This window comes from Miniopterus natalensis, chromosome 5 (genome assembly GCF_054644295.1).
Source record: "Miniopterus natalensis isolate mMinNat1 chromosome 5, mMinNat1.hap1, whole genome shotgun sequence".
NCBI classification, from domain to species: domain Eukaryota; kingdom Metazoa; phylum Chordata; class Mammalia; order Chiroptera; family Miniopteridae; genus Miniopterus; species Miniopterus natalensis.
The window spans coordinates 10,522,286-10,547,094 of record NC_142085.1 but is presented as its reverse complement, the minus strand read 5'-3'; the positions used below and the strand labels follow the sequence as shown (position 1 = coordinate 10,547,094).

General features: G+C 44.8%; 1 protein-coding gene across 2 annotated transcripts in view; it reads right to left on the bottom strand.

Moving 5' to 3' along the window:
* Positions 1-1,299: 1,299 nt before the first annotated feature.
* The window catches only part of C5H6orf89 (chromosome 5 C6orf89 homolog), a 31,103-nt gene continuing 7,593 nt past the window's right edge, over positions 1,300-24,809 (bottom strand). For both annotated transcript variants that reach the window (XM_016223737.2, XM_016223736.2), the window contains 7 exons: positions 21,932-22,139; positions 21,266-21,479; positions 9,852-10,006; positions 9,586-9,725; positions 8,352-8,481; positions 5,406-5,529; positions 1,300-2,513 (listed from right to left, as the gene is read on the bottom strand). In XM_016223737.2, the coding sequence (XP_016079223.1) occupies positions 2,419-2,513; positions 5,406-5,529; positions 8,352-8,481; positions 9,586-9,725; positions 9,852-10,006; positions 21,266-21,479; positions 21,932-22,120 (1,047 nt within the window). In that variant the 5' untranslated portion in view covers positions 22,121-22,139 and the 3' untranslated portion in view covers positions 1,300-2,418. The remainder of the gene's footprint in view (positions 2,514-5,405; positions 5,530-8,351; positions 8,482-9,585; positions 9,726-9,851; positions 10,007-21,265; positions 21,480-21,931; positions 22,140-24,809) is intronic.

The window sequence follows — 24,809 nt, the reverse complement described above, 5'->3', positions numbered from 1 at the left end:
GAGCCATGTGGTTTGTTCTAACTGTGGTGGTGGTGGTTGGAGTTGGTTAGGTGCCCCCCCCCCCAGACCCTGCTTCTGCATTAGGTGGCCCTCTTTCCCACACCAGGTCATGGAGGGCCTGTGGGTGCTTCCTTGGAAGAGCTGAAAGGGAGGTGAGCAGGGGAAACCCCTCAGCGCCCTCACACAAGCCTTGGACAACCAGAAAGGGGCAGGCTGACATCCCTGAGCCATTCCTGTAGGACCGGCAGTGGCAGACCTGCTTACCAGAGCTACCTTGAGAAGGCAAGTTACTTCTATGAATTCAGCAATTAAGAGCAGAAAACCCTCTCTGGAGAAGGTCTCCTCTAACATAAATCTACGTTCATTTCTGAACTGGACAGATTTAATAGAATGAGCAGTGTGTGCACAAATCTCCACTTAGCAGCAGCCACACCCTTTGTTGGACTGTAGATAGGTTGGGGGTGGGGGGAGGACTTCCTGGGGATGCCGCGGAACACTGACATATGCAAGAATTTCTTAGCTTTCAAAGTTTTGAGGTGAAGTGGGTATTTTATGGACATTTAAGGTGTGAAGAGTAGGAATAAAATGGGGAAGGAACACAGGGTAATCCATAAAAATGAAACAGAAATCTCAACACTAAAACAGTTGCTCTGCTCTTAAGGAAGCTGCTCTTCTTAACCCAAAGGGCCTAACAGGAAAACTGAGAGGCCTCTCGAGAACTTGTTTACAGATAATCCTTCCCTCCCCTCTGCGCAGAGATAAGGTCCTGTAAAGGCTTGAAAGGCCTGCACTAAGTGTCCCTCTCATTTAATACCTCTTAAAACATAACTGCTCAGCAAGCGTGACTTTTACATGAACAGAAAGTTTGTTTTTCCTGCGCTAATCAACACAAGGCACTGTTCCTTTTACAGAAAAACTCCCTCAGGTGCAGTTCATCCTGGTTTCACTCCAGCCTGCGGAGGAGGCTGAGTGTCCCCACCCTGAGCTCTGTGAACCCTGCTTGTCCTGGACAAGCCCACAGACAGGCGGTTCTGAGATACAGAGAGCAAGGGCCTGGGACAGGGGCGGGATGGCGCCCAGGATGAAGAGCACCCTTGAGGAACCAGCGCGCTCCTCACCACTGTCCGCCTGGCCCATACCTCTGACTCAGACACCTCCTGTGTTCATTCGCCTTCTGTCATTCAGGGCCAGGGGACACCGTGTGCTTTGTTTTTCCTCCATCTTGGTGTTGGCATGGTCAGAGGCCAGATACCCAGTAGTATCAATATAGGAAAAAAAGGAAACAAGAAGAGAGCATCCTAATTTACACCATTTGATTAATACACACTAAAAGCACTCAAGGGAAACAATGAATTATCCAATCAAAAGGATACAGCTTTATACTGTAACAAAAAAATAAAAGCCTCACCTTGTTTCCAGTACAAAGAGACAGATCATTTTAACACAGAGGATCATATAGTTGCACACCCAGCTGGCAAACACTTTGGGTATGGAGTCCCTTCCCCAACCACATTACAACATCAGCTTCACACATCTGTAAAACATCTTCCCTTCAGAGTCAGACCCTAAAGATCAAACCTGGGGAGGCGCCCTCTCCCCGGCCAGCATCTAGCTCATCCCCTCTGAAGACACTTGGTAAAGCAACAGTTATAGGAATGATGCTGCTTCGGCAGTAAAGTGCTCTGGCCCAGCCAAGGGAGGGGGACCAGGAGCCTAAGGGCCAAGAAACCAGCCAGCCAAGGGAGAAGGGAAGGAACTGGGGCTGGTGGGGGGAGAACCAAAAGATAAAAAGGAGAAAAGTATTACTTCACTAGTAACCATTTGTTACAATCAACTCCAGCCTCCATCACTGATACTCCAAGAGCCATGGATGCTGGGAAAGCTCATTTCTTGAGTGCAATTTGAGGTTATCTGATCTTTTCTCAGTGGCTTTAGATTCCATTCTGTTTGGGAAACAGCAACAACTTCTTTCATTGGCCACGGATTTCCTTAAAAAGTACAGGGTAGTGTGACCAGGAAGATGGGACACGCAGGCCCACCTGCTCAGGGATGGCTGTGAAGTCAGACTGGCTGGCTGCCTTCCCTGTGGCCAGGGGGCAGCAGAGGGGATCATGCCATACACGTGAGGGGGCACCACCCTGGTCTTTGCCAGAAGCATGACCTCAAGGCTGCGGGGCCAAAAGACCTGGAGGAGCCCAGTCTCCCTCAGACAGGTGCTGGCGAAGTCCTGGCCAAGCAGCTGGAGGGCGGGCTCTGGCCCTCAGCTCTGGCACACACCTGGCTCACATATGCATGCACAGGACAGGGAACCAAGTAACCAATCCCTGGAAAGTGGTTTCATTGTTGTTTTAAAAATTATTTCCTTCTTTCAATCTGGTCCTCAGTTCTCCAAGCTGCTCCTCTATACAGTTCTGCTTCCTATTGCTCTGAGAGGGTGGTTGCATCGCAGATGACCAGAGGCTGGATCCCTCTGGCTATAATGTAGACCTTCCAGTGGGCAGCAGCTGCATAGCCTTGAAGGGAAACAGCAACAGGAAAGTATGTGAATATCACGGACAGGGCGCACCTGCGGGCATGAGCAGGGCAGGTCTGCTGGAGGTGCCCTTAGGGCGACCTGCAAAGTTAGGCAAATCTTACTCTGAGGGTCTTTTAGCTCTTCCTGGCATAAATATTCCCAGTTATTACCAGTCTTCTCTGTAACCTGACCCAACAGGAGCCCCACTGACCAAAGGGCTCATCACTGCCCCTCATCTGGGTAACTGAATTACATTCAGCAGGTTTACAGGGGCAGATGCTCCAGATGAGCAGGGGCTGGGCATCAGTTCTCACCTCATCTTTTTCAGCAGGAAGACAGGATGGGCTCTGAGGAAAGTGGGACCCATATCCAATTTCCCTGAAGTTACCTACAACATGGCCTCATTATAGAGCCATGTTGTAGCCAGATTGACCCAACTCAGAATTTCCTACAGCATCCTTCCTGTAAGACAGTCCGAGGAAAATGGGTTCCGTGGCCAAGTAAGTTTCAGAAATACTAGGTTCCTCCACGGCTTTTTGGAGCCTTCTGCACACTAATATGCACTATGCACTGACAAAACAGGTATCTTCCAAAGTCACCTGACGCAGAAGCCCTGTCTGCCGAGGGCCTTTCTAAGGGGTTCCTGTTCCCACCTGGGGCCAGGAGTGATCTGAAGGACTGTCTAGGAAACACTGATCTGTATCACTTGAGGGGCTAGAAAGGTAAACTTAACCTTTATCACTTCAATACTCTCTTGATGGAAATTTTTTAGAGTATGATACACCCTACTCATCTTTAAGTGGAAAGCATTGAATGGAATTTAGCTCTGCCTGGTGAGTCAAGAAAGGTCACTATGAGCCCGGCTGGGCGTGGCTCAGTGGTTGAGAGTCGACCTAGGATCCAGGCGATCGGGGTTCCATTCCCAGTCAGGGCACATGCCCGGGTTGTGGGCTCGAGCCCCAGTCGGGGGGTGGGGGCAGCTGATCAATGACTCTCTCATCACTGATGTTTCTATCTCTCTCTCTCCCTCTCCTTTCCTCTCTCTGAAATCAATAAAGATATACTTAAAAAAAGAAAAAAAGAAAGAAAGGTCACTATGAGGAGTGACTGGACAAGCTGGCGGGTGTGCGGGCTCACCAGAGCCTGACCCCCAGGTCATTCTTGCAAACGTCCCCTATCACAGGTTTCTGGTGGTCTGTAACCTTGTCCCTTTCCCCTCAGTCTTCACAGGACAAGGCTTATTTAACAGAACCTTCTTGTTACATTGCCATTCCTAAGGGTCCCTGAGGTGCTATTAAGATGCCATCTGTCCTCCAACCACTGAACCGTTTCTCCGTTGCGGGTCTGCTCTCCAGTCCTCATTTGTAACTGAGGCAGCCATCGCTTCTGCTCCTGCTACTGCTCAGGTGCCCACTGCTCTCCCTGTCCCTCTCCCAGGCCTGCCTCTTCCTCCTGTTCTCTTCTGTCTCCTGTCCCTTCTCCACATTGCTGTCATGTGGCCGGCCTTTTGTGGGCACTGCCAGCCACAGGGCTCTGTTCCTCCTGGTTGGCAGGCCAGCCAGTCACAGCTCAGCAGGCAGTGGGCTCTGGATTTCAGGCTCTTCTGGACTGTCCCCACCAGACTCTGATGCTCGAAGCTTCTCTGCTCACCACCAGCCACCCATTTTCTCTTCTTCCCTAATTCTGTAATGGGCATTCTAGATGCTTTGGGAGCCAGAGACCTGGAATTTGGATAACCAAGGTGTTTCTGTAGTTGTCTGAACTGTCAGGCATTTGTAGAACATAGGACAGAAACTTTTTCATGTTCAACTACACACTCCCAACTCCAAATGCCATGCAGGCTCGTGCAGCCTCATGGGAGGGTCAAGCCACCATACGAAAATAGGTTCAGAACACTCTCTACACAAGAATCTTCTTTTCTGCAGTAATTCCTAGGGCCCAGGCCAGCCGTGCCCCATTATCAGTCAATGCTTAATTTGTGCATTTTTATTTTTTCATTTTAAACTGAAATAAAAGTTATATAACCTGGATTAAACTTTGGCACAGTTTGCAGTCTGCACCCTTCCCCAAAATGAGGTGAGAGGTTTCTAGGGATCGAGGTTTTCTGAATAGGTAAATTAAAAGAAATCAACTGCAAAACCAGTCTGAGCTCTGCCAGGGACTCCAGGCCTCCCCTAGGTTTTGTGAGGCACGAAAAGCAAGGAGGGCAATGGGGATGCCTGCTGATTTATTTGCTTCTGCCAAGAAAACTCTACAGTTTGAACTGATTGCTACTGACAGAAGTTGATTTAAACCTGTTTCCCTGGAACCGATTTTTAGAATTTAATGCACAGAACAAGCCACAGTTGGGAAATCATGGAGCCAAGGGTGAGTCACCACTGTGAGGCTGTGGCCGGGAGGTAATACTTCCTTGTGTGGCTGTTGCCCATACGTGCTGCTTGCACTGTGTTATTAGCAAAGTGGGCACTGGGGCACTGGAGGGGTATCCTTGAATCTGGAACTGTACCTCCCCTGACTTGACTGTTAAATGAGACACTTAGACTTGAGGCTTTCTTTGCTTAACTGATAGTGGAGCAAAGAGTGGTCACCTCTCCTCTCTGGGTCTCAATCTTCTCATCTGTAAAATAAAGGACTGTTCTAAATATTTGCCATAATCCTTTCTAACTTGGATATATATATTCTAAATGTATCTACAAGACATTTCCTTCTGCTACATTTTCTCATTAGTGTTCCTTCTAAGCATAAATATTGACTCTGTTAATAACAAATGCTATTTTTGGCCCTATTTAATTGATCTTTGTGAAGACAATATTTAATTCTTACAATATTTTTTGAGTTAAAAACTAAAAAGGTCCTGGGGCTGACCTCTCCCTCCTGGGGCCCCACATACCAATATCCCCTGGCTCTAGCGGTATTGCCACGGAATGGCAGTGTCTCCGGCACTGGAAGGGGGGGATGAGCTGCAGCATGGCTTCTCCACTGCCAACGGTAAACAGGTCGTGCATCCTATGCATCTGGAGGAAACACAGGGGAAGAAAGGAAGGAAAATAAAACAAAATAAAACCCAGGGTTGTAGGAGATTAACACACAAACATCCATGCACATATGGCTCTGAGTTTCCCAGCAGCCTAAGCAAAAAGGAAAACAACCAATAACACAATTCACAATTATGTCCAAAAGACAAAAACAAACCAGTTTCTCCAAAGCATGGCATCTCCCAGTACTGAGACCAGGACAAAATCTCTTCCAATGGCTTCTAAAGAGACACTGTGCAATTAAGTGGGTGACATCCTCAACAATAGCCCTATAGTAGAAATGGCATAAGCTTCATAATTCACAACTATTTCTAGCCACAGCTTCAAAGCAGGCCAAAGGCAAAACATCTAAATGCAATTTAACAAAAATCTAGCAAAGGCCAATACACACTGATCTAAGAATGCAGCCTTCTGAGGGTCTAGTCTGATCTGGACTTTTAAACTAACAGATGTCTACATATCCTCTGGACAATGTTCCATGGAATATTCTTTCTTACTGCCAGGGTTTTGATGAGAATCGAAAAGCAGCAAGTTCAAGTTTACATTTTTGGGTAAGACCCAGGAGAGCAGGTATATCATGCTACTGCGTAAAAGCTAAAGACAGTAAGATTGGCCTCTGATTTTGAAAACTAAAGCAGGATTGCACCTGCAGAGGGAAGGGCTGCACTCCTGAGGGAGCACTACTGCCACCCACAAGCATGGAGTGCACCCTGCTGGGTGCCAGGCACAGCTGTGAACCGGGGGACTAGGCTCGGGTAGGGGGCAGGAGCTAGGAAGCAGGGGGTAGGAGGGTAGGAATCAGGGAGCAGGGACAAACGGAGAGACTGATCTTGCTCACTAGATGGGGAGAGAGAACCCCTAGGCCTCCCATCCCATCCCAGCCCTGCCAGTCTGGGAAGCCCTCTATATGCCCACATAAAGCAAGGTTCAGAAGTCTGACTCCCTGGGCCAGTAGGGGCCTCCAGAGTCTTGGGTCTTAGCCCCATCTTTTCCTGTCCCCAACCCTGGTCTCCCTGGTGCTTCGGCAGACCTGGCCATGACTCTGATTCCATGGCCACACTAAAGCCATTTCAACTGTTGCTGCAGTGATGAGAGGAAGACTAGGGACGGTATCTTGAGCTGCCTGCACTGAGTAATATCAGCAGAAGCCCTGATATCAGTAGTCTTGAAAAAAATCCCTGAAGACCAAAACCAAGTGGATGCATTTCTTTTCATATAAGCCTGAGAGGGGGCAGGACCATGTTCCTCCACACCCAGGGTGGGAAGAAACAGACAACAGGATAGAGCAGGCCAGCCTGTGGGCAACAATGTGGAGGGGTGCAGTGGGCCTTGGAGCCCTCACCTCTCTCCCCTAGTGCCTCTTAACAATCAAATCCCCACTTCTGTACCCCAAGGCTGCCTCCTGGATCCTGGGCCCACAGATATGTGACTAACCAGGGTTCAGGGTCCAGAAACATGGACAACAGGGTGGAGTAACAAGGCTGTGGCAAGCTTGGGCCAGGGTGGGGAACAGATGCTCTAAGAAACCAGACTCTCAGGATTTTTGCCTATTTGGGCGACTCCCCATCCCAAAACATCTTTGAGAACCATAACAAGACGATTTTGATAGGCGGCTGAGTAACTCTGTATTTACTCCTTTGGCTGGGCTCCTTGGTGTCCCTGTTAAGCACGCTGGTGAAATGAACTTCAGATTCAAGTGGGAAAACTAAGATAAAGATTAGGGCCCTCGCCCAGACTTATGTCCTAATTATGAAGATGAAATCATACTAGGGCCCCGAAGTCTAGCCAGTGACAGCAGGATAAATGTCTTCAAAATCTGAGAAAAGCCCGGCACCTCCACCCTACTGCTGGCAGACAGAAGGTCTTACTTCTAGACAAAATGATTGTTTTTCTAGGCTTTGAAATTCCTTTAACACGATTCAGCAAATTTGGAGCCAATAGTATCAGGAGGTTAAAGATGCACCCCAGAGTTGGTAGGGGTCACGGTTGGGGAAATTTCATTTTTTTCCAAAGTAAAAACTCATGATTTTAATTCTTTGAAACCAATCTAGGCTCAAAAACCTTCCTCAGGAATGAGACTCAACGAAAGAGCAATTCAGAGACAAGCAGGCGGACACAAACACAGAGCAGCTCTGCAGGGCCGCTACCCGAGAGGGCAGGGCAGGGGCTGGGCACTTGGCCCTAGACCCAGGTGAGAAGCGTGGCCACCTAACTGGGCTGCCTGCCTCAGGCATGTGCCTGTCAACCCTTTAGTCCCCAGACCTCCTAATGCTCCCAAGCTTTTTGCTTCTCCAGTTTTCTACCTGAAGTTCCTCACTTACTTCTGGGAAAAGCCAACCTGAGAGTGCGGGTAGGGGAAGAGCCCTCCTATGAACTTACTGTGTCCTTGGTAAATCATTTAATCTCGCTGGGGCTGTTTCCTTACCTACAAAATGAGTCAGGAGGACTAGTCATTTGCATACTATTCATTCAGAGTTTGCCTGCTTTCCACTTTGAGGTAGAGAAGTCAGACTAACTGCATGCTCAGCTCCCTTCAAAATTTTGGATTCTACGTACTTGAATGCAGGAGAATGGCTTGCAGGAGGCAGATCTGCAGGACAACTAGACTTTCCATAAGCATGCCTTCCCTAAAGAGCAGGCCACTGCAAGGCTCCTGGCTAGCAGCAGCAGGAGAGAACCTCAGATTGTGTGGGTGTCCCTTCAATTTGCCCTCTAATGTGCAGGGAAGGCCTTGATTATGACATCGGCCCAGGTCCCAAATGAGGAAAGTTCTGGATCTAAGTCCTCTCAAAATTTCCTACCTTACTCCCCACAATAGGTTCTGGTTGAAGAAGGAAGCACTTTTGCAAGGAGGCATCTTTTGGAAATGGGAGGTAGGTGAAAACAGGAAAGAGCTCACGTAAAATGCGTGATCTGTTCAGAGGTCTTCTCCTGCAAAAGTTTGGAAGAGAAAAAAGTAATTAAACTGTGCAAGCCAGCCTCCACGACCAACACAGAGCTGAGCAAGGGTGGGAAAACTGTGGGCGGGGGGCTAAAGAGGGGAAAATATCAGGACAATATCTTAAGTACTAGGTCCTGGAAGAGCGGTCATGCCAAATCAATTAACTGTAACATGTACATGCACACAAACTGCAGCCACGATTTGTCCATGTGGGTGGGTGTTTATAAAATCCAGCTAAAACAACATATAGAGGAAGGAAACAATCCATTCATTCCATCTTGGAAAAGAGACTGGAGTAAGAACAAGCCAAGAGGGAGAAGAGACAAAGGGAGGAGGCGGCAGCAAAAATCAGGAACCTTCTCCTGAGGCAGAGGAATAGCAGTGGGAAGCCTGACTAGCTCCTTAAACTGAGTCTGTGATCACGCAAATAAAGAAAGGCAGAAGCATCGAGTAACTATCCAACAAAAAGCCTGAAAGAGCAATTTCCATTCCCTTTTAGGATGGTTCTAGATGGAAACTGGCTTTCCTTTCCTTCTAGAGAGCATCCCAAGAAATGGACCATGTCTTCTATAGGACACAGGAAAGAACAGGGAGACAGACCTGAGTTTCAATCCTGGCTGGGTGACCTTAAGCAAGGTGCTTAACCTCTCTGATTCCCACTTTTCTGATATGAAAAATGACTGATAATTCCTACTTCCCAGAGCTATTCTGAGCATCACCGCTGAGCAACAGACACCAAGCAGCAATCACACTGTCTGGCCTAGTACGTGCCGGGGAATGAAGTCTCCCTTCCATTCTTCCTACTCTCTCTTCAGCCCGCAACGCTCAGGACCCCTGCTGCATAAAGACAATGCTAGGAATAACTTATGAATCTGTTAGGCAGCCTTGGTGTCCCCCATGTTACCGCTCCTCCTGACACAGCTCTTCCACTCGCCCCTTTCCCTCTCATCTCCCGTTTGTCTGCAGCGAGCTCCTGGGTATTGTCTGACTCGCACGGTGTACTGCAATGTGCTTGCACGGTGCCAGGCAGTGCTGACACTTGCTCTGCCCCTTTCCCACACACACGCAGACCAAGTGCCCCTTTTCACACTCACCACGGATACGGAAATGGGAACCACCGGTGAGGAAAGCAGCGCCACCACTTGGCGAAATACCCTTCCTCGAAGCCTTCTGCCGCCTCAGGGTACTGGCACAGGAAGTGCTGCAGCTCCTCAACCAACAGCGGCTGCTCCGTCTTGACAAGGCCAAAAACAAAAGCACAGCAGAACAACAAATAATTATTTACCAGAAGTGTCACAGGGCTCAATGGTTTCTGGCCATTAAATGGGTAGTCAGCAGGGAAATCAGGCTGCTCGCTCACCTTGATCACCAGAGGATGGAGTCTCTCAAATTCCTTTGGGGCATCTTCCAGGAGCATTACCTTGAGGGGTAATTTCTGGGCACACCCAGTGCAGTTGGCAGGGATGGGGTCCGACTCATTCTGCTCACGGTCATTTGTCCACCAGGGGTCAAAATCTGAGCGAGGGAGATGGAAGCAGATCCAGGAAGAAGACAGCAGTAAATCCAACAGCCCCAGCAAAGCAGCAGGAAGGAAAGACATACTAATAATGAAAAGCTAATGATGCCAAGCACTGGTGATCTCTGAAAAGGAGCAGAGTGCCTGGGGAACAGGAAAAAACTGTAGTTTTTTCTACACTTTACGGAAAACACTTTTTAGCACGTACACATATTTTCTCAATCGAATCCACAAATGAAGTTGGACAGTTGGAGAAGATATTCAGTGACATGGGGTTGGAGATGTAGTTCCTCCACCATTTTCTAACCTATGGCCCACATGTCTGAACCATCTACAGCACTTGTGGAGGGGCAGGCAGAGAGCGGTCCCCCATCAGTGCTGAGTCCCGCTGCGAGTCTTCTCCAACAATCTGTGTGCGTAGACCCTTGGCTCGCAAGCCCAAGCGGAGGCCAGGATGACTCTGGGAAGGAGTGAGGAAAGGGTGCAAAGAGAAGGGATAGAGGGGAGACAGGTCTTTCCAGGGGCCCAACTCGGGGGTAAAGTGAACTGTACCTGCCCATTAGACGGCGCTCTATCCCAGCTCAGAAGGGGGTAGGGGCTACTAGCCACAGTCTCTCCCCCCACAGACTGCAGGTTGGTCAGAAAAGGACGAATGCCCCCCAGACCCTGAGGTGAGTGCCATCGGCTTCCCTACACCTTTCACTGGTTGCTCCCTGTCTGGGGGCTGGTTGTTTCTCCACAGCCCTCCTCAGTTCCCCTCTATTCCTTCCTCTGGCACTATTCTGTTTATAACGTTACTGGACTATTGCTGGTTTGCTTTCTGTTCCATTCTGAGTTTTATGTGTGTTCTCTGAGATATGTGTTTGTGATAAACTCAAACTTGAATCCAAAATGTTTCACCAGATGGTTCTTGATTAAAACCCAATGGAAACCAAATCAGGAGAGAGCCTAGAACAAAAGACAACAGACAACCAAATGTGGCTAAAATGTGAAGTCAATTCTTTAAACCAGTAAATACACTTGGAAACTGACTCTTAACCACAAAATATTTTCTGCAGCTGGCAGCAAGTACTTCTTCCTTGCTTTCTTACAGCAGCAGTATTAGGGTGAAGGAAATCCTGTCAGGGAAAGCCTGTGTTTGTTCTCAGCCAGTCTCCCGAGCACCCTCCACTTTTGGCAGATAGAACCTGTGTTTCCTCGAGACAGCTGCCACCTACCCTTCTCACCTGCCTCTGCCTGTGGACAGATTATCACCCAGAGGACTCCTGCGCCCTTATCAGAGGGGCCTCTATCCCTCACTGATCACTGTGAGCCTCCGGGGCAGCTGAAAACCCTCTGGTGGCACCTGTTTCAGTGGCACCCTGAGGCTGCAAAGTTATAGTTTTTTTTCTTCTGGAATAGTTTTAAGTGTTCCTTATTAGAGACCAAATATGATGAATTCTTGCCAACATACAACATCTCTAGGTAATGGACATACAATGAGGCATACATCATCATGACAACATGTTATAATTATATAGCATTGCAGTCTCCAAAGTACTTGTGAGGGAGGAAGGGGGGAGAAAGGGAACTAGTGTGCTAAGTGCCAGGCCCTATGCTAGTTATTTTCACGTGCCGTATGGTTTACTTTATACCATGTAAGTTTGAAGAGGCATCATCAGTCTCATTTTAGATGAGCAAACTGAGAGTGAGAGGCAACAGGAGTTTCCAAGGCACCAGAGCGCAGTGGGGAAAAGCACAGAGGATGTGGGTGGCATTGGGGGACAGGGGGTAAGAGAATAGTGGCTCCAAGGATGGCTGTGATGAGGGATTCAGGGGCTTGAACCACTCAGGGCTGTACTGAGAGCAATACAAGGAACCATCAAACGCCTTTGAGGAGGGGCTTCCTGATGCTTCAGGAAGGTTATTCTGGGTTGTGACCAGGGTGTCCTAGAAAAGTCAGGGAATAGGAAGACCTGGTTGTATTTTGGTTTTGTCATTTGGGGGGCGGGCTGTATTGTGATGAGAGGTGAAATACAATGAGTCTAAACTGAGGCAGTGGGCTTGGGAAGAAAGAGGTGATTCCAGGGGCAGGGATGACACGATCTGTAGATCTAAGCAGCACTACCCAGAATGTCTGTGCCCTCGACACTGCCCGAGAGCTCCTCGCCTAAGGGAGCAGTGACACAGAAGACAGAGACCTGAGGATTTATCATGACATTTGGGGCATGAGGAGGGCAGGACTGGAGGAAAGTGCACTATTTTGCTTTCTCTATGTAGATATTACATTTTTAAAAAACCAACTTTATTGAGATTAACTCGCATACCGTAACATTCAAAGTGTACAATTCAGTGGTTTTATATATATTCATAGTGTAACCAGCACCATCATCTAAGTTTAAAACATTCCATCACCCTAAAAAGAAACCCTGTTGCTATTAGCAGTCCCCTCCCATTCCAACTCCTCTCCTGCCAGCCCTAAGCATGGATTTGCCTATTCTGGTATTTCATATAAATGGGATCATACAACACATGGTCCTTTGCGTCTGGCCTCTTTAACTTAGCATAATGTTTCCGAGATTCACCTGGGTTATAGCGCGCACCAGTTCACTCCTGTGTGCTGCTGAGCAGCATTCCACCATATGGATACACTACCTTTTGTCTCCTCATTCGTAAGTTGCTGGACATTTGAGTTGTTCCTACTTTGGGGCTATTATGAATAATGCTCCTGTGAACATCTGCGTGCAAGGTTTTGGGTGGGCATATGTTTTCAGTTCTCTTGTGTACATACCTAGGAGTGGAATTACTAGGTCATTTGCTAACTCTGTGTTTAACTTTTTGAGGAACTGCCAAACTGTGTTCCAACGCAGCTGTGCTATGTTACATTCCCATCAGGAATGGATGAGGGTTCCAATTCCTCCACACCCCTGCCAACACTTATTGTCTATCTTTTTATTACAGCCATCCTCGTGGGTATGCAGTGCCTTCTCACTGTGGTTTTGGTTTGCATTTCCATGATGGCTACTGATGCTGAGCATCTCCTCACACGAATATTAGTTAAGAAATGTCTATTCAAATCTTCTGCCCATTTTTTATTGGATTATTTGTCTTTCTATTATTGAATCATAAGAGTTGTAGGGAATAAATTCTTGAAAAAGAAAAAATTATGAGGGAGTGGCTTTACCAGATGTAAAATATGGTAGCATTCTATAAAGCTACTCTAATTAATGTATTAGTCAGTACTCAGTACTCAGATTCCTATTGCCTACTCCCTAAAATGTATCTGTAACCCAAGGGATACTCCAGTGCTTGAGGGTCATCCACACATGTGCAGAGTAGCAATCCCAGCCGAGGTGGGACCAGACCTCACTCTGCCTTTCTGTTTCACGGCTCCCACTATAAACAAATGTGTCTTAGTGCCACATTTTCTGCATTTTTGTCGGTGATTCTGCTGTTTAAAATGGCCCCCAAGGGAGGCTGTGCATTTGTGGGGAGAGGAGGTATAGGGGTACTCTCTGTACCTTCTGCTCAATTTTGCTGTGAACCTAAAACTGCTCTTAAAAACAGTTTGAAATAATTAAAAAAAAAAAGTCTCCCAAGCCAAGTGCTGAAGTACTGTCTAGTGACCCCAAGTACAGGCTGTGATGTGCCTTAGAGAGAAAATACATGTGTCAGATAAACTTTGTTCAGGCACAAGTTTCAAGAGCTGTTGACTGAGCTCAATGTTAATGAATCAACACTATAAAATGAGGTGTCTTTTAAACAGAAACATACATAAAACAAGGTCATGTATTGATCAGTTCATGATGATGTGGCCAGAGGCTCTCAGGAACCTGCCTCTATTTCCCCTGGGGGCAATAGGTTAATATTCACTAATTCAGTGTCTGCAGGGATTTTACAGAACATAACTACAGCACATAATGAGAACTGACTGTATATTCTTATAATGGAACAGACAAAAAGCTTACTAAAAAAGAATAAAGAATGTGGCAAGAGATCCAGAATATTTAATTCATATAAGGTCAATCTTAATTCACTGAAGAAAGAATGGATTCAGTAAGTTATATTGGGACCAATGGCTATCTATTTGGAAGAAAATGAAGTTTAATCCCTACTTTTCACTATACACTGAAATAAATTCTAGATAAGTTAAAGATATAAATGGAGAAAACAAAATTTAAAAAAGAATAAAATAGAGGAAAATATAAGATGATTTTTACAATTTTGGGAGCCAAAGGGGCTTCTTATACAAGATATAAACCAAGATGCCAAGATGCCATATAGAAAAAAATGAACAGATCTAATCAGTATTTGCATATAAAAGGTGAAGAATTAATATTGCGAATACATAATGAACTCCTATTTGATAAAAAAAATTTTAAATGGGCAAATAATACAAACACGTAATCTACAGAAAAATAAAATAAATATAAATGAACTATAAAACATATGAAAAGACATCCAACACCACTAATAATCAAAGAAATGCACTTAAAATGAGATACCATTCTTCAGTTTTCTAACTGGCAAAACAATGACAATATTCAGTGTTGATGATCAACACATGCTAGTTTCTGAAGACAGTTTGGTAGTTAGTATTTATTAAAGTTTAAACTGTGCATGCCCTGTGATTCAGCCATTCTGCTCCAAGAATCTCTCTTACAGCAACAATAGTGCATGTGTATAAAGATAAGTCTATATGAACGTCCCAAGTGCATTTTTTATAGTAGCAAAAACAACTAAAAACTGTTTAATTGTGGAATATTCACAGAATAAAATAATATAAAATCCAAAAGATGTGTAAACTGGGTTGAACAGTGTCCCCCCAAAACTCATGTCCTTCTAGAACCTAAGAATGTAACCACATTTGGAAGTAGGGTCTTTGCAGATGTAATTAATTAAGATGAGGCCATACCGAAGTAGGGTGGGCCCTAAATTCAATCTAAATGGTGTCCTTATAAGAAGCGAGGACACACAGATCACGCACAGAGGGAAGAGGCAGAGACTGGAGCTATGCTACCACACTGAGGAATGCCAAGGGTTGCTGGCAACCACCAGATGCTAAAAAAGGCAAAGAAAGATTCTTACCTTCAAGAGGGAGCATAGCTCTACTCACTCCTTGCTTTTGCACTTCCAGCCTTCAGAACTGAGAGATAATGAATTTCTGTTGTTTTAACCACCCAGCCTGAGGTACTTTGTTATGGCAATAAACTAATTTAACATTTAGAAATTAGTATAGAAACTAATGTAACGTGTCTACACAAAAATAGGTACATAAGCCTTTTTCTGTGCATGTGAACCCAAAAATATTTTATATTTATATATATTAGGTGTATCTATCTGTACAGCCATGGAAAAAATCAAGGATGTATATCAAATTATTACCAGTGGTTGCTTGAGTGGAGGAGCTAGAGGGATAGAGCTAAGAAATTATACTTTATTAAAAGTATATTTTTGAAAATAAAAATCTTACACCTCTTTATTGTCTTTCTATGTGTTTTATGTATTTTCCAAATAAAAATGTCTTTGGAGACTATGAAAACTTAAGCTGAGAGTATCAACTTTGAAACATAGAGCTCAGTCAGATCAGAAGGCAAGAGCAGGGAACTGTGGCCAGCCTGGCAGCCGGTGAAGGAAGAGGGGAAGTGATGAGGAGAATGGATCACTGGAATGGGGCAGCTTATGCCATCCGTCTGAACTAGGGGAGCCCAAACTTCAAGAGGAGGAGCTACTTCCCTGGCCCAGTAGCTCTGTTGGTTAGAGTGTCGTCCCCATACACAGATTCCATCTCCGATTAGGGCACATACAAGAATCAACTAATGAATGCATAAATAAGGGGAGCAGCAAATCGATGTTTCTCTCTCTCTCTCAAATAAATTAAAAAAAAAATTTTTTTTTTAAAGAAGAAGAGCTACTTTCGATGGGTTTGCAACCTTGAGAACACCAAGGTGGATAAAGAATGTGCTTATATTAGGTGGTAGGGGACCGAGGAATGGCCAGGCAGTGAAGTGTCTAGGTACTGGGGACAGTTGGGGCTCATTCCTCCCCTTGACATAGACCCCCAACAGCAAAGGGAGAAGTGCCCAGACTACAACTTGGCCTCCATCTACCTGAAAAGGTTTTATCTGATCTCTCTACAACTGGCTGAAGCCCATCATACCAGAGTGAGCAAGTCCCACCCTGGAAAACAGGAACAGCACACAGCAGACCATCCGTGCCAGCCCAGGCCACCGCTCTGCTTCACTACCTGCCACACTGTCTCTCACTTCTCGCCAGCCCTCCCGTTTCTACCCGCTCTTCAAGGCCAGTGGAAGCTGGATAGCAACTGCCTTTTACTTTCCAAGGCTTCTTTACTCCAGATACATCCTCCATATACTATTTTATATTTTTAAAAAAGGTTGACAGATGAGTGAAGTGTCCACATAAGAGTTCAATAAAACACATGACCTGTATTCCAAATTCACACCATGAGTTGGAATCATTTCAGTCTAACATATCAAAACAGTCTCTGAGATAAAATATGGCCTAAAAGTTAAGAGAGGCAGAAACAGTAACCTCCCAGCCTTCTCTGCAAGTTGGGCAATCTGCAGAAAAGTAGTGGCCAAGGCCGGTCAGGTTTCCTAGTGCCTGAGAGCTGTTTATAAAATAAATGCACTTAGGCTGGCAACCATAACATGGGCAACCATAACATGCCCTGGAATTCTGAGCAGAGAGAGTCCTTTTACACTGATTATTAACCTGGAGAAAAGTGGAAGGAAAAAAAAAAAAGATTTCTTTCCAGGACAAAAACTCTCTCTGGGTAAAAAGGACAGGGAAGACAGGCACAGAGCCAAGACTAGCTCTACAAGAGCAGGGGGACTGTCTGTTTTGTTCATGCTCTGCTGAGAACAGTGCCTGGCACACAGTGGGATCTCAATACACATTCATTGAATGAATGAATGAATGAATGAATGAATGAAACTATGACTTCTCAGAAGCTTTCACAATAGGATTAAGTCCATGGGGAGAAAAATCAAATGAGCAGTCTGAATTTGAAAAAACCTCAAAATAAAGATTAAATAAATATAACTTCTAGATTTCTTATATTACAAATGTAGCCAAGAAAAGCCTGCAAAGCCCACGACAAAGTTTCTGTGACTTTCACTGGGCGTGCTCAGTATTTAATTAGGCTCCTCTCCAGCAGCTTGTTTTCCTTAGCACCTCTTCTAGAATCCTGGGCATGAGGCGGGGATGAAGTCCTGGTGGTGGAGGCGCCCTTGGCCAGGTCCCTTGCATGAGGGGCAGCACACCCAGAGCCATTTTCATCATGGTAGGGATGGAAGGAACCCAAGAAATCATCTTGCCGATAGCCTTGCCTTCCGAAAGCAACACATGTGAGCCATTCTAAACCACAGAGCTCATCTACTTTCATGAATTCTCCTTGTATAAAAATGTCTCTACATGTGAGACTTTAAGTGAGTTACTCAATCCCATTGGCACATCAGTTTCCTCATCGCTGAAACGAACATAGAAATGATAACTACCCTATGTGACTGTTGTGAAGACAGAAAATACACGGCACAGTGCCTGACATACAGTAATGCTCGACAGAGTGGCATCACCTCAAGAAATGCCACGTTCTTTTATTTGAAAATAAAAGAGTAAGGCATTGCCTGAGGCCCAAGCATTTCATCTATGGGCACTGGCCTGGGCTCCAAGTGTGATTAGGTCTCAGTTCTAAGTCAATGCAGGATCTGCTATTCCTGTGCTCCTGGATGTTTCAAGTTTCCCTTGCGAGTCCCTGGATGCACAGAGTTCCAGCCGTGTGGCACAGACACAGAGAGGCTGCTTCTCCTTGTACGTAAGAACGACCCCAGGCCTCCTCAGTATAAATGGGAGCTATAGTTAAAAATCGTAAGTGCACAAAATAAACAAAATAACCGAGCCTGACATGCTGGAATCTGGTGTTGCTGGGCGGAGACAGCGGCAGTAAGTGTGCTGTGAGGAAAAGAATGCTACAGTGGAGTCAAGAAACTATGGTTCAAGTGCTAAGTTTGCCACTTTTAGCTGGTTAAGCACGTAACTTCTGGCCTCAATGTTCTCTATAAGATGGGAAGATGTACTAGGTTGGTTCCTAAAAAGTCCCTTTTTAGCTCTAGGACTCAGTGATTCCATGGAAGGGTGAAAGCCAAGAGGATGGCTGCTGGCAGGGTCAAAGCGGACATAAAGGTATAAGGGGGGGAGGGCACTAAGGATGTGAAGGGAAAACTGTGGGTAAGTGAAAAGATTAGGTCAAACAATAAGTCACACACTACCTATGATGAGCTGGGCTGAATGCCTAGGACAAGACTAGTTCAGGAAAATTCTAAAGGACCAATAGCTTGGAGGACTGCTTATCTTTGGCTAGTACCGGTGGGAAAGAACCTCTTCTTCAGGGACTAGGGAGCTGAGAAAGAAAGCATCTGGTGACCTGAGGGTGGGGAGCGGGGGGAGAGTGTAGAGCTCCCAAATCAAACTGAGCTCTTACTCTCAGGTACTGTGTAGCTGCAAGCTCCTCATGTCAGAGGGCAAGGGCTCAAACTCTGACGGTGGCTGCCTGCATTCAAATCGTGGTTCCATTACTTAACCAGCCTTAGGACATTGAGCAAGTGACCTAATCTCACTGTACCTCTGGGTCTTCATCTGCGAAATAGGCATAAAACCACAACCTACTTCATAGAGATATTGTAAACATGAGCTAATATATGGAAAGCCCTTTGAACAGGGTCTGGCATCTGGTAGGCACTAAGTGTCAGCTTGTTTATTTCCTGCTGCAACAAGGGATGCTGACATGGCTCACTACAGAGTCACTTCCTGCTGCTTAAAGGATTTAGGCACAGGGTTTCCTGCCCAAGGCTGAAACCTAGAAAAAGAACCTCATTTCTGATGCCTTCTGTTCCCTGGGTGGAGTCAAAGGGAAAAACTACCAGTGGTCAGGAGGAAACCTACTACCTCTGCTGGTGGTGCCTCTGGTACATCCCACAGCTCCTGCTGTCCTCCATCATCCACAGGGGACATCAGATGACCCTGGGGGAGCTAGACAGGCCAGCCCTTAAGGAAACTATACACTCCTGGGCTTTCCACAGCATCCTCCCTCTACATTTGCTTTAAAGACACTGCTAAGTAATCCAAACTGAAAGGCCATTATTTTTTGGTACCATGACATTATGAACGACAATTTAACTTTTTTACTTTTCTATCCTGCTTACATTAATTCTCCCCAATATATTTCTATGTATCCCTTACATCATACCATTAAGTTTTCTTCCAAATGCTATGCAAACGCTGTTAGCTTTACATGTCTACAGCTTCCCAGAATCATCACACATAGGAAACTATGGTGCATCAATATCCACATTACAAGCAAAAGCAGCCCTTGAACAGAATCAACAACATTTAAGAGCTAAAACCACACCCTTCCAATGATCTCTTTTTACAACTGAGCTCCAAGGACTCATTTTATTTCCATCTGCAGGGCAAAATATTTATTTGGAGCGGACCAAAAAATCAGGCTTGTTGACAAGACGCTAAAATTTTTTTGAATTTTTAAACTCCAATTTAGAAAATGAGCAATCACTGTCCATTGACTATTATTTCCTAACTCAACAGTCTATGTTGATTTACTTTACAGGACAGAAAGAAAGAAAGAAACTGCCATCACTCTGGTCCTAAAAACCACTGACTTCATCTCATGCCACCGAGCAGAGGATGCCTTTCAGGAGGCGGTGAGGGGAAGACAGCAAAGGAGCAGGGTGTCTGAGGAACAGCACAGCCTGGCCTGACGGACGAGTTTCTCTGGATCTTCCTGATAAGAGTTAGAAACTTCATTTTTTTTAGCTTTGTTGATGACTTTTCAAAAACAACCTTCCTAATAAAATATAGAAAGTTATATTTGGAATTTAAAACTCTAAGCATATGAGCTAATTTAAAACACATACACACAAACACATACACACACGCACACGAGGCTGGGTTTTTGATTTATGACATTCTCTTCCTCTGATTTTGATATAATTTTGGAAATCTCTCCATGATTTTCTCAAGTGTGTAACAAAAGTTTTCAAAGGAGATCTAAGCCGAGTGATGATTTTTATGACCGATTAGGTCTTTGCTTAAAGGCTGGCATTATGATTATTGCCCTGGCTGGTGTGGCTCAGCTGGCCAGAGAGTCGTTGTGTGCACCAAAGGGCTGTGAGTTCAATTCCAGGTCAGGGCACATAAACAGGTTGCAGGTTCGATCCCTGCTTGGGGTGTGTATGGGAGGCAACTGATCAATGTTTCTCTCTCTCTCTCTCTTTTCCCCTTCCTCTCTCTCTCAAATCGATTAAAAAAACATATCCTTGGCTGAGGATTAAAAAAAAAAAAGGACTGGCATTATGATCATAAAGCTTAGATTCAACTAATAAATTTTTTCTGAAGACAATACTGAAGAGAAAACATACTTCCTAAACAGTTATGCTGCATTCTGAAGGTTTCAGAACATGGTTACACAAGTTCTATAATCCATTTGTGATATTAATTTACACATTCCTTCCTATGGGCAAATAAAATTAACACCACCAAAAAAAGTAAAAATCCCCAAATAATATCCTCCTAGTCTTTCTCAAAAAGTAAATTGCAAGTCTCACCACGTTTCACTATTCTCAAAGGAAACTCCTCAAACGGTCTATTAGACTAGGAATTCCTATGCTGCCACTAATGCACTGTTACCAAGTTTAAATGTTTCTTAAATTCAATATTTGGCAAAACTGTACTTAGTAGCACTAAATAAGTGCACCGTGAGACAGAGAGAAAAGACCCAATTGAAAGAGCGAGAGATACTTAGACAAAAACCTAGCTCAACAGGCTGAGGACTGTTAGAGGACCTGGTTAAAAGCAAGCTGAAGTGATGCTTTCAATAAATCAATAGCTATTTCTTAAAATATCTCTTATGGATTGGGATCACAGGAGAGAAAAAGGTAGAAAAGATACATTCAAATCCTTACTATGAATAAAAACATGACATGTGTTTTGGAATTAGGGTTTGAATTTGGCTCCATCAGATGTGTTTTTTGGGAAAGTTTTTTAACCTCTCTAAGCCTTAGTTTCTCAATCTGCAAAATGGGGAAAATAAAACCTATCCCAGAGAGTTTTACTGGGGGTTGAATTAAATGAGACAACATAGGAAAAGTATCTCATTAGATGTCAATAAATGTTATTTCCTTTCCCATCATATATTGTCAAGAAGCCTGTATCTCACAAGTAGTAAATGCAGCATCTACCTGGAAAGGATCTGTCTTCATCACCCCCATGCAGAGGAACTCCCTTATTTTCTGGCATATACTTCTTGGTAATGGGCAAGGACATCAGCCGGATGTGATGGATGAGTGAGCGCCAGGTGTGAGCTCCAGAAAGCACTGGTTCAGGCTGTAATGGGCTGAAAGGTTGAATCACAAAGTAGGCAGTGAGCAAGATTAATCCCAGGGCTGCGAGGACCTACAAGGAAAGACGAAAAAATAATTAGTAATTGTCCCAGCAAACAAAATACTTTAATGCCAAGAAAATAACAGGCCTCGTCTACAATTTCCAATGTGCTTTAAGAACGAATCCATTTTCATCAACAAGCCATTTATATTCACTTCTGAAAGCATTTGACGTTTGAGAACCATGAGTACTGCAATACCAGGGGTGGGTGGGGGTGCGTGGGTGGGTACGTCCACCATTAAAAAAACACACAAATACAGTTTAAATATAAATACACAGCTTTTACCTAGGACAGTTAACAAAATAGTCAAATTTCCTAGGAACACATGGTAACAAGACTGCAGGCCAACTTATTCATAGAAAAACCAAGGTTCAATGGTGGAATCAGTCATAGAAGTATTTGGGGGGCAAGCTGAAGAATTTGTGCTCCGTCTAAGTTTTGCCAGGTCAGAAGACATTTTTACCTTATACAGAACTAGAAGGAGAGGATACTGGGGTGGCCCCCTCTGGGGTTCATTCTTTTCCAGGAGCTGTCTGATAAATTTTTCAATTGCCTTCTCTGACATGCCACACTGATGGCCCGTCTGTCTCACCAAATCAACAGTCTCTGCAAGTTTGTCATAAATGCTGATCTCATTGGCAGCTAGATCCATGTCTTCCAATGCAAAATCCCTGAGAGAAAGAAATGTAAAAAGAAAGACGGTTTCTTTAAAGTTCTCCCTCCTCAAAGCTAGTTGCTTTAGAACAGTGCTTCTTGGCCGTCTGTGGGGAAGAACCAGTTTTGTGCTTTCCCCCATCCACTGCAGGGCAATACTTTTGTAAAACACAATGATTATGTGAGACAATGTCAAGCTGTTACACAAAGTTTTCAAGTGTGGCCAGTGTAGGTTAGTAACAAACAGTTTACAGTCAAGCACAAGGTCCCAAACACTTTGAGGGGCACTGGTCTAGAGCACAATAAATTCCTCATGGGACTTTGAACACCAGTGCCATCCAAAATGATTTCTGAAACCTATCACCAAAGATCTGCTACTGGTAATTTACTAAAATAAAAAGAAATGGAATATGGAGAATGTTGTTGGTCAATTATCTCTTTCCATTTATACCAGTCAGACCTGTGAAACAAAAATATTTAACTTGCAAGGCTAAAAGTCTTTTTGGAAGTAAGTTTTATTGAGACAAAAATGCCAGCCAAAAAGACGGTCTTGGGGCATGGCATTTAAACTCCCAGCAGCAAGGTGAGGTAGAAGGGACAACACGCCCACTGTCCTAGGGTTTTGCAAGCATTTGTTTTCATCCATCAAGCAGGGGAAAGGAAGAAGACAGAGGTGGTCTGACAGAAATTTACATTAACTATGGAGAGAGGGGTGGGAGAGGGTGAAGCGGGCCAGCTCTGGGATAGTGGCAGAGTCCACATAAAGAAGAGTTCACTGCTGTAGACTGGCTGTGGCAGTAATCCGAAAGCAACAAGCAGAGGCTCCTGGACTGTCAGGGTTGCCTGGTAAAAATAATAGGTGCAGCCACCTAGAAACTACTCTGAAGTTCCAATAGGCAACGGAAGTAATATGGATGGTCTTTTGTTAGCTGGCCCTCAGGCAAAAACAGACTAACAATTCTGTCTCTTTCACTCTTTTTTTTTTAAAATATATCTTTATTGATTTCAGAGAGAGGAAAGGAGAGGGAGAGACAGATAGAAACATCAATGATAAGACTCATTGATCGGCTGCCTCCTGCACGCCCCCGACTGGGGATCGAGGGGATCGAGCCCACAACCCGAGCATGTGCCCTGACCAGGAATGGAACCCTGATCGCCTGGATCCTAGGCCGAAGCTCAGCTGCTGAGCCATGCCCGCTGGGCTCTTTCACTCTTTGGCTGGCCTGCCACTAACCCTCTCAAAATGTTCTCCTTATCAGACCTTTTAGAAACACAAGATGAAGAACGGATCACTGAAGGCAAGATTTACTGACAAGAACATGCTGACTCGCTTTGTTCCTGGCAGAGCAAGGATTTTAGGCAACACAAAAACCATGGCATGGGAGCTCTTCAGACCTTGCAGGCTGCAGTTCTCATGCCTTTCAGCAAATACAATGTTAGACAATGAAGGCCATTTCATTTGTATTTTACATACTTAAAAGACCTAAGATCTATAACCAATTTCAAGATCCAATTTGTTCTCATAGTTATTTTAAAGACAAATTGTTTCACGGTGGCTATTGATAGAATCAAAGGTAAAATGGCAAGTAGAATTCTCTCTGTATCATTTGTAAAATAAAATTAGTTCTTTCAGCTCTGACTGGTGTGGCTTAGTGGTTAGAGCATTAGGCCAAGCACAGAGGATTGAGGGTTTTCTCCCCACCTTCTATGGGGGGAGGCGTGAGGGATTCAACCAGTTCATGTCTCTCTCACATCGAAGGCCCCCTCCCCCACTCTCTCTGAAAAGCAAAGCAATGGAAAAAATATCCTCAGGTGAGGATTAACAACAACAAAAAATTTGTTCTTTTAAAAAAGTGCTTTTGTTACAGAACATTAATACTTTTTTCTTCATTTATAAAAGGAAAACCAGTGCTTGGGATTGATGTTCTTTCTTTTTTTTTTGAAAAAAGGACCTTTTGCAGAACGTCCTCTTATTTCACATACTCCATCTCCAAAGTGCTTCTAATCCCAAAAGCCACTGACAGGGTACAACTCTATTGTTCAGTAACAAGGTGAAGCCACCTGTAGAGCAGAGGACAACAGTCGTATAGGTCCAGCAGAGACAAGGAGGCCTGAAATGCCACAAGCCAAAGCATCTCAGTATATCTCTCTTTCAGAAGCACCTCCTAATGACTCCTGTTTGGTTCCTTTTGTGGCTATAAAACTAGCTCACTAGTCTGACACAGGCCTGCACATCAGAGTCACCTAGAGAGCTTTTAATGAATGTTTGTACCAGGGCCCCAATCCAGATCAATTAAATCAGACTCAGACGTCTAATGCCAAGTCATCTAGACTTTGAGGAACTAGGAGAGGGAAGGAGGAACCCCACATACTAAAGGGCATACATTCTTTCCCCAAACTCTCTGCTCTTGCTCAAAGTGTGTTTTTTTAAGGCCATATAGACCACAATTTCAAGGTTTAGATAAAAGCATGGTGTAAACTCAATTTAAAAATGTGTATTTTTGCCCTGGAGGTTGAGTGTCATTTGTGCACTGAAAGGTCGTTGGTTTGATTCCCAGTCATGGCACATGCTCAGGTTGGGGGTTCAGTCCCTGGTCCAAGTGCATATGGAAGGCAACTGATAAATGCTTCTCTTTCGCACTGATGTTTCTCTCTCTCTCTCCCCCCCTCTCTCTCTAAAATCAACA